Genomic DNA, 16,291 nt, shown 5'->3' on the forward strand with positions numbered 1-16,291 from the left:
GGACGAGCCCGGAGAAGGTGGGAGGTGGGACAAGGGAGGGGGTGGGCCTGGGCGTTGCGGGGGCGGGGCTCGGACAGAAGGGGTGAGGTTTGCAGGCCGAGGCTGCTGCTAGGGCCTCTCTGTAACTGCCCCAACCCACTACCTCCTCAGGTGCAACGGGACTCACGGAACTACAGGTGTGGGGTGGGGTGCGCGTGGAAGGAGGGACAAGGATGGGGGTGCGCTTGGGCAAACAGGAGGTGGGGGGCACGTTAGAAAAGGAGAGAATCTGAGGACTGCTGTGGGGGGGAAGGAAGACAGAGTTGGGGGAGGACTTGGGGGCTCAATGTGTGGGTAAGCAGGTGCATTCTCCAGGGGCCTTTTTGGGGGAGAGACCGGAGTGTTTTGCCGAGGTTGTAGGTACAGTGTGAGGGGGCTAGGACGCTGTCTGATGTGGAGGGTTGGAGGCTGGCTATACTTGAGGGGGAGGGGATCTAAAGTTGCTTTGGGGAAAGCAGGTGCCCTGTGATGGAGAAGAGCTGGTGGTCCAGAGTGTGGGAGAAACGGAGGGACAGAGGGACTGTGCACAGAAAGAAGGGATGGGGTTGTGGGCACTGTGTGAGGGGAAGAGTTGTAGGCCCCAACTGAGTGGGGAAGAACCACTAGTCCTTTGAGAAAGTCCTGGGGCTTTGTAGAGACTCAGGAAGAGGCTTGTGTACTGTGTTCTAGGAATGGTGTGATGGAATTGGTGGGGTAAAGCCAGTCCCTAGTGCTCCTGGCTCCTTGGCTCCTTGGCTCCTAATAACACCTTCAGGCTACCACTCTTAGGGAGGGAGGATCAGGCCCCACTTGCTACTAGGTCTTCTGTGACTGTCTCCTCAGTTGGCTTTGGATCTGCCTGGGTGAGACTGGAGTTTCTTCCCCCAGCTGGTGTTCCTGTTAACCCCCATTCTAGTTCCTGTTCCTCCCAGAAGCCTGCCTCGGTCCCTGTCTCCCCCCTCCCCCACTTTGCCCTGCCCTATGCTCTGGGTGTGCTCATTTCCCACTTCCTTCCTCGCCCTGGGGCCTGGCCTGGGACTTGCCCATCCAGGAGCTGTGCCCTGCCCGGAACTTTGTGCTCAACGGCCACAGACCCTAGTTACCAGGAGCAAGGCCCAGACCCCACCCCACTCCTACCAATATGTCTTCCAACAGCCTCCACAAGTGACTGGCTGCCACTTTTTCACCACTTGCCACAAACTTACTTTCCCCACCCTTTTCCTTCTCCTGGGGGGAACCCTAGGACCTAAAACCTAAAAACCCTAGGACCTTCTTTGGGAAGGCTGAAAATTACATATATCTTGGATATATGTTTTGAGAGATGGGCTACTATGGCAGGCTGAACTCCAGAAGGGATATGAGGTTCCAGCCTTAGCTGGAAGAGGAAAAGAGAATGACTCCCACACTCCTGGCTTGGAAGCTGATGGTCAGAATGGAGACGAGGGCTTAGACCTCCAGGGAGCCCCTCAGGTTTCCTGAGGAGCCTTGATATAGTGCCAAAGTTCTATTTGCCCCTGGGCTATCTGGGAGAGGGTGAAAAAGGCCAGCCTTCCCCACAGTGGCTGAATGTGTGTGACAGTGTTACTGAAAGGGGCCCCTAGCCAACCTCCTTCTAGCTGTGACTGGCCAGGGAGGGAGGGGGTGCTGAGACCAGACAAAGCCGTGGGGTAGGGTGGGGTAAGGGAGGGCAGGCTGAAGCCTTTTGAGGAGGAGCTGATTGCTATGGCAACACAGCTTCCCAGACTGTCTCTCAGAGAGGCGGGCCTAGGGCAAACACTCCAGCTTCCTCAGGACTGAGGCATTTGTTTGAGTGGGTGGGGCATGAAGAAAAAGGGCATCAGTTTGCTGTGGTGAGGCTGGGATATTTAGCCTCTCTGCTTCAATACAAGCAGGAGGGCATTCAGACATTTAGGTCCATCCTCTGAAAATGAATTTGAGTGAACAATTGCTATTAGAAACATAGCAATATAAGGCCAGAGTTACAGAGGCCCTCAATGGCCATCATTTATGCAAACTCCTCATCTTATAGAGTTGAAAATTTGCAGCCAAAGAGATTGACTTTCTCTGGGTCTCACAGTGAAAGAGCAGGAATTAGGATCCAGGCCTTCTGATTGTGTTCACGCAGCCCAGGGCTCATCATTTCTTTTAGCCAATGTTTACTGAGTGGCTATTATGTGCCAGGCACTGATGTTGATTCTGGGAATACTGGCACGAACAAAACAACTTTGCTGCTCTCATAGAGCTTCCATTCTAATAGGGGGAGAAAGAACTATGCGTGAGTGTGTGAGGCAGAGAGAGGCCATGTGGTGATAACTGCTATGAAAAAATAAAGCAGGGTAAGAGTTTGGGGCAGCTAGTTAGGGCCTCTTGATTGTACCATGCTGTTTTCCTAGGGTACAGAGAGGCCTAGAACATCTTTGATCCTTCCCACTGAACTGTTACCCCCAAGACCTTTGCAAGTAACTAAGGCCTTGGCCTATGTTAGTGGCAGTAAAACAGAACTTACTACCTGTTCTGTGGCGTCACCAAGGGACTATTAATTTCCTATAGTGTTCTGTGTCTGTTTGTCTTCCCAGTAAACTTTTACTAAGGCAGGCAGGTTCTTTCTTTAGTACTCTGCCATTTTGTTCAGGATTTTGAAAATTTCCTGAATCCTGTTCCTTACTATTAGAGAACCAATGAAGAAGTGAGTCCACTGGAACTGGGTTCTTTTTCAGGGTTTTTCTCCTGGTCTGAGGTGAGGAGACAGGGGCCAGAGAGAAGGGTTACTTAGTTTTTCTTCCTAAGTCTAAGGCTGAAGGAGGAAGTAGGGGGAGGGGAGCCTTTCTTTACTGCACACTGACAACCTCTGGGCCCTTGGGGCCTACAGTACAGGCAAGGTAGAAACAAGGATGTTGGGCCTTCTGTGGGCTCTGAACTACAGAAGAATGGACTCCCCCTCTTTGGAGGCAAAACCCAGAGAGTCTACCCTCGCTGATGCCAGTTCTCCAGGTATCAGTTTGAGTCTTCCCTCTTTGTTTTGTGTTGTTATTGTTTTAAGATTTTATTTGTAAGTAATCCCTACACCCAACATGGGGTTTGAACTCCCCACTCCAAGATCAAGAGTTGCATACTCCTCTGACTGAGGTGATGCCCTGTGTCTTCCCTCTTTTCATTCTGGTGTTCGCTTGCTTCTGTGGAAGACTGAAACAAAAAGCTTCTTAAGTTTGGAAACTGACTTATCAACAAGTGCATAGGGGAAGATTGTCAGGGCTACGTATATTCTTAGCTTGCCCCTAAAGCAGCTCCTCTAAAAAGTATCTTTTTTTTTTTTTAATTTATTTATTAGACAGACAGAGATCACAAGTAGGCAGAGAGGCAGGCAGAGAGAGGAAGGGAAGCAGGCTCCTTGCTGAGCAGAGAGCCCGATGCAGGGCTCCATCCCAGGACCCTGGGATCATGACCTGAGCCAAAGGCAGAGGCTTTAACCCACTGAGCCACCCAGGTGCCCCTAAAAAGTATCTTTTAATGCCCCATCCATGGCAGAGGTTCCCATCCTGGTCATTTAAATGGTAGAAGGACAAGAATTTAGAATGCTGATTCTGGCCTGAGCCTGGAGCCCAGTGACTCAGGGGGAGGATAGGGAGGTTTCAGGGGAGCTGTGAGTCATGGAAGTGAGCTCCATCAGAAGAGTTTGGCACATCTCACCGCACTAATGGCAGAAGCTTTACTATCTCACTTCCCCTGGGTGCTCAGTCTCCTATAAAGAGAGAGTACTGGTAGAAAGGACGAAGCAGTCTTGGTCTCAGAATGGTAGTTCAGAGACACAAAAAAGAATGTGTAGGTCCCCGAATTAAAATGTATCCCTATCTCAGGAGTCCTTGGGGTCCCTCTAATGAAGGCAAAAGAACACCAATATAGAGTAAGAAAAGGAATAATACCATTTCTCAATGGAAGGACACAAGGTCCCACTGCTGGACTATTTCATCTGTTCTGGCATGAAGGAAGCTTTCTAGACTTCAGCAGGCCTCTGGTCTCTGAAGCTCTGGTTTGCAAGGAAGGGAGAGATGAATGGGAGTGGGGATATTTGGGGTTTGGTGTGGGAAGAGCAGGCCGACTTTGGAGATTGTCGAACTTGTCCATGAAAGCCCTAGGGCGTCCTATTAAACACCGTCGGAAGAGGTAGGGTGGAGGTGAGAAGTGGGAGGCCCAAGCCTTTGAAAGGGTTAAATGGAAGGGGAGGGAGCGCCTTTGGATTTCGGCAGATGAGGGGTTAAGGAGATGGGCGGGGTGGTCCCGGGTAGGCCTGCCCCCTTGTGGACCAATGGGCGTGCGTCTCTTGAGGGGGGCGTGCCTCACACTTGAGGTCGTGGAGAGGCTGGACTCCTGTGGGCCAATCAGCATGATCGCTGCCCATGGAGGGCGTGGTCTTAGGGGGGCGTGGCGGCCGCGTTCGCCGCGGCGGGGGTGTTGGGGCATTGGGCGGGGCGGGCGGCCCCATCAGCTGGTAGGAAATGGCCTGTGAGTCAGAGGGGCAGCGGAGTCGGCAGCGCGGAGCCGGGGCGGCCACCGGGAGGGACAGTCGCGGGGAGGGGTGCGGCAGTGGCTGGGGGGCTGCGGGCTCCAGAGCCCGCTAGTGTTGCACACGAAGCTGAACAGAGAACAGCCTAGCAGAGCAGAGCTCTGCCTGAGCCACCCTTTGTCTGGGTTGGGGGCCCGTGGCGGGGAGGACCCGGGATTCGAGGGGAGGGACCGGGACGGGACGGAAGGGCCCGGAGCAGCGGCCGCCGCGGCGGAACCAATTTAAGAGCGGGGTGAGTGTGTGCTAGGGGGGAAGAGCAAATCTCCGAAGCTCCACTAGGGAATGGGGCCTGTCCCAGGGTCTGGGGAGGAGAGGGGTGAAAATGGACCTGGGAGACTAAGCAGGGTTGGGGGATAGTCCAGAACAAGGAGTCCAGGAAAAGGGGTGAGTTGGCCGGGCTTAGTTTGGAGGAGGTACTGACATCTGCTCACTCTCCTCTGAAGGTAGAGGGTTTTAGGCCAGCGGTCGAGGGGCTGGTGAGAGAGCAGAGCTTGACTTTTGTAATCACAGTGGTGGTGGTCCATGGGAGTAGCCCCCCTTGCGTGTATGGACACGTATAGGGAAAAAATGCAGAGCAGCTGGCTGTTCTGTCTCAACTGGTGGGACACAAGGGTAGAAAGCACATGGAGAGGAATTCTTCCTGTCACCCTCTTTGATCAGTGTAGAAATGGGTATCTTTAATACTGAAGTGAAGGGGAGAGTGAGCCTGGAGCTTATATCTATACCAACACCCACCTACCCCACCACCCAGGCCTAGCAGGTGTCTGAGGTACAGAACCCACTGTATTCTGGGACTTGTTGTTTTTGCTGGCCTTGCTCCCTGGGCATGTTGGGAGCTGTAGTCCTTGCCAGCCACAGCCTGGCACAGCTGTTTGACGCCAGCTGCTGCCCACCCCCTGCACAGAGTGAGGTTTGGCCTACTCTGCCCCCCTCCTCCACAGTCCTGCCCCATGAGTCAGCTTGAAGCCATGATCTAGAGCCAAACAGGCTGGGTAGCAGGGAAGTGAGTCTTTGAGATTCTCATTGACAAAGCAGGAACTGAGAGAGCTCTGGGAAAATAAGCAGATGCCAGGCATGCTGGGGTCAAATAGGGCATCATGTCATCACCTGGCTTCCCCAGGGCAAGGACTCAAGAGGCCAACTTGGATGACTAGGGGGTGGAGTGTTACAGAAAAGGCCGTTTCTGAATCTGTATAGTTTGGGTAGAGAAAAGGAGGGGTAGAGATGAATACATGTTGCGCCACTGACAATGCTGTCATTGGACTTCTGCCCTTTCCAGATACCCCAACCACCACAGAAAACCAGAATTTTCTTAAGGGTCTTACTTCTAATGAGAATGTGGTGAAATAGGGTAGTGTTAGATGCAATGATAGGAACTTGGTATAGGAAATCTTTTCAGTCTCTGGGGTACAACTCTCTCTTTCTCCCTGCCCTCCACTTCCACCTCTCTTTTTGCTGACTCTCTCTGTGCAAGTAATATCTCTGCTTCTCTCATTCTGGGAGTTTTTCTCTGCACTGTCAGGACCGATTGCACTGCTGAGATCTCTGGGGCTTCCATTCTACTTTTTTGAGCCCTGCTATGTGCTTAATCCCTATACTTGAAATTTGGTGGAGGAGCAGAACACAAACCTACCCTGAAGAATCCCATAGTCTGTCTAGGAGAATTCTTTCTTTCTTTCTTTCTTTCTTCCCCCTTCCCTTCCTTCCTTCCGTCCTTCCTTCCTTCCGTCCTTCCTTCCTTTCAGATTTATTTATATATTTTAGAGAATGAGAGAGCACAAGTATGAGGGGCAGAGAAGAGGTAGAGAGAATTTCCAGCAGACTTAACACTGAGTGTGGAGCCAGCACGGGTCTCCATCTCATGCCACTGAGATAACCTGAGCCAAAACCGAGAGTCAGATGCTTAACTGACTGGGCCACCTAGGCACTCCTGTCTAAGAGATTTCTTACCTACAAGAGCAAGCAAAACTGTCACTGGATTATAGTAGATAATGACACTGCCTTAGGTGGAGTCCAGAGGGGGAGAGAGAGATTTATGACTTAGGGTGGCCAGAGTAGGCTTTCTGGAGGGAATGGCATTTGGGCTAGCCAAGGAGTAAAGACAGGACTTAGGTAGGCATACAGGAGATATTCTTTAAAGGGGAAGAGATATTGTGGATGGCAGTCAGCACAGACTACTGCACAAAGGAGAAGCTTGATCCTGGAGGCACTATTTCCTTACATAAAGGAAGATGGCCTTCAATTTGACATTCCCCTCACCTGGTATGGGATCCTGGGGATGAACCAGTCAGTAGAGACCATCTTGTGCCCTGTCAGAAAAACAGTGGTTTGCATTTTAGTTCGTGGAACTTGTTGTGAAAAGCGAAGAGGTAGTCTTAGTTGCTTCCAGCTGTCTGACTGCCCCTGCCTTATCTCTAGTTTGCAGGGCCTAGGGGGAGGGTAGGTCCTGGAAAGTGCCTTCTGGCAGTGCCTCCTCCACTCCCCCTCCACTTGTTTTTGATTAGATTTGTTGCCTCCTATTAAAGGGATAGACTGCTGGAGGCAATTGGGAGTTTACATTTGAAGAGTCAGCTTTGAGCTGACCTGAGGTTTGTACCTCTGAGGAGTGCTCATGGGACACGAATTTCTGCAAGATCTCTGCCCTTAGGGCTTTGGGGTAGCACTGTCCCTTAGGAGATAGACTTACGGGGAAGGAGTTACACAACTCAGTGGCCTGGACTAGGAAAACTGAATGGAATAATTCATTCTTTCATTGATGGCTCTGACCAGCTCTCATGTGGCATGATCTCTTGGATCCTGGGATATTACATCCCCCTCATGTTCAGGGCAGAAATCTCTTTGCTGGTGGCCCTGATAAGTGGTCATCCTGCCACAACTTACTTCTCACATCCTTACTCCACTGAAGGGAGACCTGCCTCTCTCTGACTCCTTAGGTAGCCCAGCTCTGCCCTCTGGGCTCTGGATCCCAAGACTGCACCTTCTGTTTCTGAAGAGCTTTTCATATGGGAGAAGGATATCCTGGAGGGTACTCTGGGAGTTCACAATTGGAGAGGAGCCTAACCATTGGCTTCAGGCATTCTGGCTTATGTCTGCTCTTCTTCCCTCAGGGTCCGGCTGAGCCCAGGAGCTGCACGGAATGGTGGCAGTCACCTTGCCAGTGCAGCGGGAATGGACCAGACTGCAAGCTAGGAGAGCAAGGCATCAGTCAGGAAGAGGGAACACACATCTAGGCTTAAGGCCTCTTCATCGGCGTGAGTGCTAGGGAAAGGGAGGGGAAACAGGTCCAGTAAGAAACCTGAGCTAAACACGTTACCCTCTTAGAAGTTCTCGCACTGGTCTATTATTAATGGGATCAATATTCCATTAATCTTTCTGGGGATTTGGACACCTACACCCCCAGGAACCCCACAAGGTCATCTCTTCAGGCTGGGGGAGGATCTGAAACTCAAGTGGAAGGGAGAAGACTCATAGATTCCTCTGATGGTCTTTTCTTCTCTTCTCTTGCACAGATGTCCCCAGGCCCCCCAGCCCAGGCCCAGCATAAAGGCTGTGTGGGGGGGCCCCCCTGACCCAAGGGGGGCTTCATGCGCCACGTGCAGGCGGAGCCGTCTCCATCCTCAGAACCAGAGGCTGGCCCTTCACAGCCTGCAGTCAGGCAGGGGGCTCTCCAGGGTGGCCTGCTCATGGGCTACAGCCCAGCAGGGGGGGCGACATCCCCCGGGGTCTACCAGGTATCCATCTTTTCCCCTCCAGCTGGTGCCTCTGAGCCTCATAGGGCCCTCAAACGGCCGGCCCCACCCACTGAGGTTCCCAGGGAGCTGAAGAGAGGTCCTGGGCTGGGGGCCAGAGAGGGACTACCCCCTGAAGAACCATCTACTGTGAGGCTACTAGGCCCAGAGGGACTGGGGCTGGGACTGGGTGTGACCAGCCAGCATTTCTGCCATCATGGCCTCTGTGTTGTGGAACAGGGAAGTAGCTCCACCTCACCTTGGACTTCAGGGGCCCAAAGTCCCCCCTGTTCCCCATCAAATGCTTCCTGCAACAGTTTGCACACCAGAGACTGGGCTTCCCCAGATCCAGGGGTACAGGGGTCCCTGGGGGAGTCTCCAGGGCCAGCCCCTCTGGGCCAGCTGCACACATTTGACACTGATTTGCACAGTCTTGCACAAATAGGGGGTAAGAGCCCAGTGGCTGGGGTGGGCAACGGGGGAAGCCCCTGGCCTAGGGAGTCCCCTGGCACTGCCAATGGGCATAGTCCCGAGCACACACCCCCTGGCCCTGGACCTCCAGGCCCCTGCCCCACCAAGCGAAGGCTGCTTCCTGCTGGAGAAGCCCTAGATGTCAGCTCTGAGGATGAGGGGCCAGCCCCTCGGAGGCGCCGGGGAACCCTGGGCCACCCTCCTGCTGCCAACAGTTCTGATGCCAAAGCCACACCCTTCTGGAGCCATCTGCTGCCTGGGCCCAAGGAGCCTGTGCTGGTAAGCCAGGAGAGGAGACGGTCTACTCTTAAGTAGATACATGTATGGGAAAAGGTGAAGACCAGTGGGGATGTTCCTATGAGAGCTTGTAATGAGTTCCTGCTTGCAAACATACTTAGCCTCCACCCAATCTCTTTTTGTAATCTTTCCTCTCCATAGGACCCAACAGACTGCAGTCCCATGGGGCGGAGGCTGAAAGGTGCCCGTCGCCTGAAGCTGTGAGTGATCAGCTTCTCCCTCTGCTCTGACCCTGCAAATAGGGCAAAAGTCTGTAATCCTTTTTCCAACCCCAGGGTAGGGGACCCCAGGGCAGGAGCCCTAGATAGTGGCAAAGGGTGAACCCAAGGACATGAGTAAGCATAGCAGAATGCTTTAAGCCAACACACTGTGTGTCCCCTCCCCTACCAGGAGCTCCCTTCGAAGCCTCCGGAAGGGGCCAGGCCTGCTGAGCCCCCCCAGTGCCTCCCTTGTTCCTACCCCTGCCGTCAGCCGTACCCTGCTGGGCAACTTTGAGGTAGTTCCCCTTGGATTCTGTGATTGGGGGGCCTTGGGGGAAGTGAGATGGTGGAATGTGGCTTGGATGGGTAAGGAAAACAGCTGGTGTCTGTCTCCTAATATGCTTTCCCCATCTCCACCCCAGGAATCATTGCTGCGAGGACGCTTTGCACCATCTGGCCACATTGAGGGCTTTACGGCAGAGATTGGAGCTAGTGGATCCTATTGCCCCCAGCATGTCACGCTGCCTGTCACTGTCACCTTCTTTGATGTTTCTGAGCAAAATGCCCCGGCCCCCTTCCTGGTATGATCTGACCTCAACTCTAAGTTAGCTTGTGAGGATGAGGGGTTGGTGGCAGAAGGGATTCTTTAGGTGTTCAGGGCCGGGTGGGGAGAACTCTTGTGTGGGGCGAGGGCCAGGCCCAGAGTGAAAGATCATGGAGATGGATGAGACCCAACTTTAGCTGATGGCTCCATGGCCTTTCTAGGGTGTCGTGGACCTGAACCCCCTGGGGAGGAAGGGTTACAGCGTGCCCAAGGTGGGCACCATCCAAGTGGTAAGTGTTCCCTGAGAAGGAGGGGCAGTAGGAAGAGGAAAATAGCCCCTAGACCCTACGAACTTTGTTCTGTCCTGCCCCCAGACCTTATTTAACCCCAACCAGACTGTGGTGAAGATGTTCCTTGTGACTTTTGACTTCTCGGACATGCCTGCTGCCCATATGACCTTCCTGCGCCATCGCCTCTTTTTGGTGCCTGTGGGTGAGGAGGGAAATGCTAGCCCCACCTGCCGCCTCCTCTGCTACTTGTTGCACCTCAGGTTAGGACAGTGCCCAGGGGCGTTGGGAGGCCCAGGGAAAGAATTTTCCCCACCCTGGGTTTTCTCTTCTCTGAATAGGATCTCTCCTGGCCTCTAAACTGTCTGGATCCTTTCTTTGATCACCCTGTCCTCCCCCAGGTTCCGGAGCTCCCGCTCAGGCCGCTTAAGCCTGCATGGAGACATCCGCCTGCTTTTTTCACGCCGGAGCCTGGAACTGGACACAGGGCTCCCCTACGAACTGCAGGCAGTGACTGAGTCCCCTCACAACCCACGTTATTCACCTTTGCCCTGATTGTCAGTGCCCTGAACCCATGGGGGCCAAGTACCAGCTCATCCTGCTCCATCCCGAACAGAGCAAATATGTGGAAAGGTGGCAAAAGATCCTCCAGGCTTGAATTAAAGCCCTCACCATGCTCATGCCCAAATTGATTATTTGGGTATTTAAGGCTTCCGATCCTTACCACACTCTGCTCTACTTTGGGTACTCCACGTGCCTCCTCATCCCCTTGGATTTCCCAGGCCAGCTTAGGTAGTGGGGAGACACCAGAGCTATCCCGAGGTTATCCCAAGTTCCCAGGCAAGTTATGCCAGCGTTGCCTCCCTGTCCTGGGCAGGGGCCACTTATTATTTTATTTATTTTTAATTTATAATTTATTCAAATTGGATTGCCTTGGTAACCTCCCAAACCTGGTAATTGGCATTGCCCCTCCTCTATTCTCACTCTCAGATACTGCTCCAAGCTCAGGAGTTGAAGAAGCTGATGTTGGGGTTAGGGAAGAACTCTTTTTCCTCAGCTGACAGCAGAGAGGTTATCCCAGAAGGACTGAGTCACTAGCCAAAGACTCAGCTTCCCGTGCCCTGTCTTATACCTTTCACTTCCCCTACCCTTTGACCCCTCTCTGAAAACCAGCTGTGTGTGTGTGTGTGTGTGTGTGTGTACGTATGTGCACACATGCAAGCTTGTATTTGCGTGGTGTGTGTGAGAGAGAGCTTGCATGCATGCACACACACAGGTTAACCACCCCTCATCTAAGTCTCCAGATTCCAGTTGTCCCTATCCTCCTGCCTGTGTCTCCTTGCTTTGGGGTCCTGACTGAGGAAGGTGTTCAGGGGGCAGAGTCAGGGCCAAGGACTGGGATGCCTCCTCTCATCTGGCCAGACTCTGACCCACCTACCTCAGCTGGGGTGAGGGATACCCTTCACACCCAGTCATGTGATTCCCAGCTACCCCAATACCCACACCAGATTCTGACCCAGTCTTAGCCCTAACTCCTAGGGCTGGGCTGAGGGGAACAAGCAATTGCTTGAAACTTGAACAAAAAGGAAAAAGGAAAAAATTGTACCTGGTACTTTTTTTCAAGAAAAAAAACCAGAAAGAATAAATTCTTGTTTGGAAACTTGAGCTAAACCTTACTTTTTCTGTTGGGGAGTGTATGGTACTGGGGATGGAGGGCCTAACTGGAGCTCAGACTGCCCATTTTTCCAAAGAGGACACCTGAGGCCCAAGGCCATGAAGTCTTAGGCAAGGCCCTAAAGATTCTCAGGATCTGGTCTTGTTCTTTTCAGATAAATGGGGTTGGGTGGTGGGGAAGGTTCAGTCCACAAAAGCTAAACTCTCTGAATGTAGACCTGCATTCCTATAGTGGTTCTTTTGTTACTGATTTTAGCCCCTCTTGAACTTACGAGCCCTGAAATGTAAAATGAGAGTGATTTAATGGAGGTCTCTTAGAAGATGTGCCAGGGCATCAGGGATATGTGCAGTGACATGATCCAGAGAAGGCCGAATGTAGGGGCTGTGTGGGGCGCTATGCAAGGGCGCTAGGCCTGATAAACTGGGAAGAGGTTGAAAGAAGTAGAAAAAGCTGTGGTGCTTTGCGAAAAGAGGGGAAGGGGAAATCTCAGTCCAATCACTAGGCATTGTTAGGCCCAGTCACCACGGCAACGGGAATGGGGTCAGTCCCTAGTGGGAGGGCTGGATACAACACAGCTACCTGACTATGTCACTATGGCAACCGTAAGAAAGAGCTCCAATCCCCTGGTCGCTATGGTGACAGGAGCGTTTATATGCTCAGAAGGGTAAACTGAGTCTCCGATGGAGGTAAAGAATTCGATGGGAGGTGTTCTTGGACCAGCTGCACATGGAAAATAGCCTGTATAGTCACCATGTCCGGGATCTTGGACTCGATCAACGAGAACTAGAACGAGTTCCACCCTCGGGCCTTCACTAGAAGGCCTGCATCTCCAAGGAAACAGTTTGATACACACTGCAGCTGAATAATGCTGATTGGCTGAGGTTGGGGGAGGGCCGACGGCCGGAAGTCCGTCTGGGGAGTGGAAATATAGGAGGAAAGGCTCCGGTCCGGGATTCTAGAGCGACCTCTCTGCTCCTCGTCTCGTTGGTTCCGGAGGTCCTTCGGCCGTGGGAAATGCTGGCGCGCGCGGCGCGGGGGACTGGGGCCCTTTTGCTGAGGGTGAGTTCGGGGGAACCTTCTCCAAAGGTCGGGCCAGAGAGCACCTGGGTCCGTACCTGGGAAGAAGCGGGATTCTAAGTTTGGTCAGAGAACTGGGGTCAGAGGTCATGGTATCCACGTGAGTTCCTCTCGGAGGACCCTTTAGGGTCGCGGTTTAGGAAGGATGTCTCCTGGACAGGCGCCGAGAAGGGCGTGGTGCCCCGCCGGCTGGGGTCTTAGCTAATCCTTGTCTTTTCTTTAGGGCTCCGTACAGGCTTCTGGTCGTGCTCCGCGTCGCGCCTCCTCTGGATTGCCCCGAAACACCGTGGTACTGTTTGTGCCGCAGCAGGAGGCCTGGGTGGTGGAACGAATGGGCCGATTCCATCGGATCTTGGAGCCTGTGAGAACCTCTTCTGCCCACTCAGAGCCAGCCGGATGGCGAATTCCCCCATGACATGGGCGAATGGGGTGGGATCTCCTTTGAGCCTGCCCCCACCTTTGGTTTCCAACTCCCCCAGCCAGACCTAGCGAACCGCAGGCTGCTGAACTTCATACCCATGTTACCATCTTTTCCTGTTTGCTCTAGCATCCCACAGACCCCGTTCTTGGGTATCTCCCATATCTACTTTCTCTCAGCTCCACCCGTCTACTACTCTGCTGGCGCCTATTCCCTTGATTCTCTCTTCCATTCAGATGTGCAGCCTTGTATTCCTATCCTCTTGGGCTTCCCTACCATTGACACCCCCAGCTTTCTGCTGTACTTGGAATGTACCACATGTTGATTCCATACCCACTCCAGGCCTAGCTTGAATCCCAACCCTACAACCCTCATCCTGAGGACCCATGACTCCTCTTCCCAGGGCTTGAACATCCTCATCCCTGTGTTAGACCGGATCCGATATGTGCAGAGTCTCAAGGAAATTGTCATCAACGTGCCTGAGCAGTCGGCTGTGACTCTCGGTGAGGGGTGCAGGGTGACACGGGTTTTCTGAGGCCATTAGGATGTGGTTGCAGGAGATCCAGAGCTCAGGAGAATGAGTTGACTGAAAATTGGAGGCCTGATTTTCCCCCTTTTCTCTCCCACTCCTGTACCTATAGACAATGTAACTCTGCAAATCGATGGAGTCCTTTATCTGCGAATCATGGACCCTTACAAGGTATCTCCTACTTGCTTTATTCAGCTTCTGAGTTGCTTTTCTCACTAAAATCCTGCACTCAAGCTTCTTAAACTGTCCATGCCCTTTTCAGGCAAGCTATGGTGTAGAGGACCCTGAGTATGCTGTCACACAGCTAGCTCAGACAACCATGAGATCAGAGCTCGGCAAACTCTCTCTGGACAAAGTCTTTCGGGTAAGGGGATCTGAGCCAGAGTTAGTGTTGAAAGACACATACCTCTCACTCTCAGTTCTTTCTGGGGGTTAAGATTAGTCAGAGGCACTTCTCAGCTTAGACCCTTGATCAGTGGGTTGAGGCCATGGAACTTATACCTCTTTTTCCAGGAGCGGGAGTCCCTGAATGCTAGCATTGTGGACGCCATCAATCAGGCTGCTGACTGCTGGGGCATTCGCTGCCTCCGTTATGAGATCAAGGATATCCACGTGCCACCCCGGGTGAAAGAGTCCATGCAGATGCAGGTGGGGGCCAGGGAGGGATGGGGAAGAGGACTTCAGGATGCTCCAGTCTCATGAGTACCTGGACTCCCTTCCCTATCATGATATTACAGGTCTCTGTAAGAGTTTATTCTGGCTTCTTTTTGATGGGGCTTGTTGGGGGCCTTCTAGGTGGAGGCAGAAAGGCGAAAACGGGCCACAGTTCTAGAGTCTGAGGGGACCCGAGAGTCAGCCATCAACGTGGCAGAGGGGAAGAAGCAGGCACAGATCCTGGCCTCCGAGGCGGAAAAGGCTGAACAAATAAATCAGGCAGCAGGTCTGCAGAGGGTAGAGGCTGAGGGAGGAGCAGGGTGTGGATCTTTGAGGGTTGGTGCTGTGACAGGAGCTTTGATGTACCCTGACCTCATGAGTAAAGCTGTGTCTCTTCTCTTCCAGGGGAGGCCAGTGCAGTTCTGGCCAAGGCCAAAGCTAAGGCTGAAGCTATTCGGATCCTGGCTGCAGCTCTGACACAACATGTAAGAGGCCCCAGGTTGGGAGTCGGGGACAGGAATTGACACTGGAAGAGGTTTTCTCATCTACCCTTGGGATAAGTTCCTGCCTTTGTGTGTTCCATTGAGCCAGATTACATGATCTCTTGTATTGTGATCTGCATTGTGATCTGATATTTTTTTCAGGAGTCCGACTTCTTTTTTCTCCCCTCCCCTCTACGTACCCTCTGTCCCCAATCCCTTGTCCGAGTCTGTGATCTGTGTTTTTTTTTTTCCCTTCTATGGCTACAGAATGGAGATGCAGCAGCCTCACTGACTGTGGCTGAGCAGTATGTCAGTGCGTTCTCCAAACTGGCTAAGGACTCCAACACTATTCTGCTGCCCTCCAACCCTGGTGATGTCACCAGTATGGTGGCCCAGGTTAGAGTGCCCCGAGGACTCAGCACAACACCAATGCCAGAAACTGAGACCCCACCATCACCATCACAACTTATACACCGTGGAGGCTTTTGGAGTTCCATGAGACCTGGACCTCCTGTTAGACTCTGTAGAGAATAAATCTCTAAGAATGAAACACTTTCCTCACCCTTGTAGATAGGGGAAGGGGAGCTCTTGAGACATCTCTTTTTTTGGCAGATACTTACACCATTATTTTGAGGGTGACCCTGTTTTGACAGCTTATAAGATTCCTAGAATCAGCTCAAAAGTTTGAGTCTTGAGAGAGAGAAAGGGAAAACAACCATATTGGGCCCAGCCCCACTTTCTTTGTAGTCATTGGTGGGTTGGGATGTGCCTTCTCTCATGTGTCCTCATGGCTCTCTCTTTGTCCCTCTTCTTAGGCCATGGGTGTATATGGGGCCCTCACCAAAGCCCCCGTGCCAGGGGCCAAGGACTCAGTCTCCAGCGGGAGCAGCAGAGATGTCCAGGGCACAGATGGAAGTCTTGATGAGGAATTTGATCGAGTCAAACTGAGTTAATGGAGCTGGGCTTGGCCAGGGAGGCTGGGGACAGGGAAACAGTACTCCCAGACTCTGGTTCTAGCTTCCCTGCCAAGATTTTGTTATTATTTTTTTATTTGAACTTTAATCATGTAATAAACTTGCCAGTGGCAAACCAGAAACTGTCTTCTTTGATTGGGGAATGAAGTTGGGAAAAAATCACCATTGTTTTCCATGGATGTCTGCTTCCATCCTCCAGGCCTCTCAGGTCTAGGAAGCTGATTCCTCCATGAGTAAGAATGAACTTCGTGTAGATAAAATCATCCTATCTTTAGGAAAAGCTTTGGGATAGGGTGGAAGGATTAAGCCACAGGTCTACTAAACTGCCAGCTGGGGAGTGTAGTTCCTCCTGCTAACTATGGGGATGTGAATTTGA

The 16,291-nt window shown here is 52.4% G+C and overlaps 2 protein-coding genes across 5 annotated transcripts; both read left to right on the forward strand.

Annotated features, from left to right (window-relative positions):
* The first annotated feature begins 67 nt into the window (after window positions 1-67).
* ATOSB (atos homolog B) lies at window positions 68-11,771 on the forward strand. Of its 4 annotated transcripts, none has more exons than XM_059411415.1 (9): window positions 68-176; window positions 7,687-7,830; window positions 8,089-9,057; window positions 9,217-9,275; window positions 9,466-9,571; window positions 9,698-9,856; window positions 10,041-10,109; window positions 10,194-10,369; window positions 10,508-11,771. In XM_059411415.1, exons 3-9 carry the CDS (start codon window positions 8,164-8,166, stop codon window positions 10,659-10,661), a joined length of 1,617 nt encoding a protein of 538 aa, XP_059267398.1. In that variant the 5' UTR covers window positions 68-176; window positions 7,687-7,830; window positions 8,089-8,163; the 3' UTR covers window positions 10,662-11,771. The 4 variants fall into 4 exon arrangements, with proteins under 4 accessions (XP_059267398.1, XP_059267399.1, XP_059267397.1 ...); XM_059411416.1 differs by lacking the exon at window positions 68-176 and adding an exon at window positions 4,476-4,518; XM_059411414.1 differs by lacking the exon at window positions 68-176 and adding an exon at window positions 4,525-4,811.
* Window positions 11,772-12,715: 944 nt separating this feature from the next.
* Window positions 12,716-16,037, forward strand: STOML2 (stomatin like 2). Its single transcript, XM_059411418.1, has 10 exons — window positions 12,716-12,840; window positions 13,082-13,219; window positions 13,680-13,779; window positions 13,918-13,976; window positions 14,068-14,169; window positions 14,319-14,453; window positions 14,601-14,745; window positions 14,865-14,944; window positions 15,209-15,337; window positions 15,757-16,037. Exons 1-10 carry the CDS (start codon window positions 12,796-12,798, stop codon window positions 15,892-15,894), a joined length of 1,071 nt encoding a protein of 356 aa, XP_059267401.1. The 5' UTR covers window positions 12,716-12,795; the 3' UTR covers window positions 15,895-16,037.
* Window positions 16,038-16,291: the final 254 nt, after the last annotated feature.

This window comes from Mustela nigripes, chromosome 9, assembly GCF_022355385.1.
Source record: "Mustela nigripes isolate SB6536 chromosome 9, MUSNIG.SB6536, whole genome shotgun sequence".
NCBI classification, from domain to species: Eukaryota; Metazoa; Chordata; class Mammalia; order Carnivora; family Mustelidae; genus Mustela; species Mustela nigripes.

Bases quoted from the DNA above. Each gene is read 5' to 3' on its own strand.
- ATOSB (XM_059411415.1), top strand. From the start codon at position 8,164: ATGCGCCACGTGCAGGCGGAGCCGTCTCCATCCTCAGAACCAGAGGCT. The intron at 10,110-10,193 runs GTAAGTGTTCCC...TCCTGCCCCCAG, and splicing joins AGGTGGGCACCATCCAAGTG to ACCTTATTTAACCCCAACCA. The intron at 10,370-10,507 runs GTTAGGACAGTG...GTCCTCCCCCAG, and splicing joins TGCTACTTGTTGCACCTCAG to GTTCCGGAGCTCCCGCTCAG.
- STOML2 (XM_059411418.1), top strand. From the start codon at position 12,796: ATGCTGGCGCGCGCGGCGCGGGGGACTGGGGCCCTTTTGCTGAGG. The intron at 14,945-15,208 runs GTAAGAGGCCCC...CTATGGCTACAG, and splicing joins CTGCAGCTCTGACACAACAT to AATGGAGATGCAGCAGCCTC. The intron at 15,338-15,756 runs GTTAGAGTGCCC...CCCTCTTCTTAG, and splicing joins TCACCAGTATGGTGGCCCAG to GCCATGGGTGTATATGGGGC.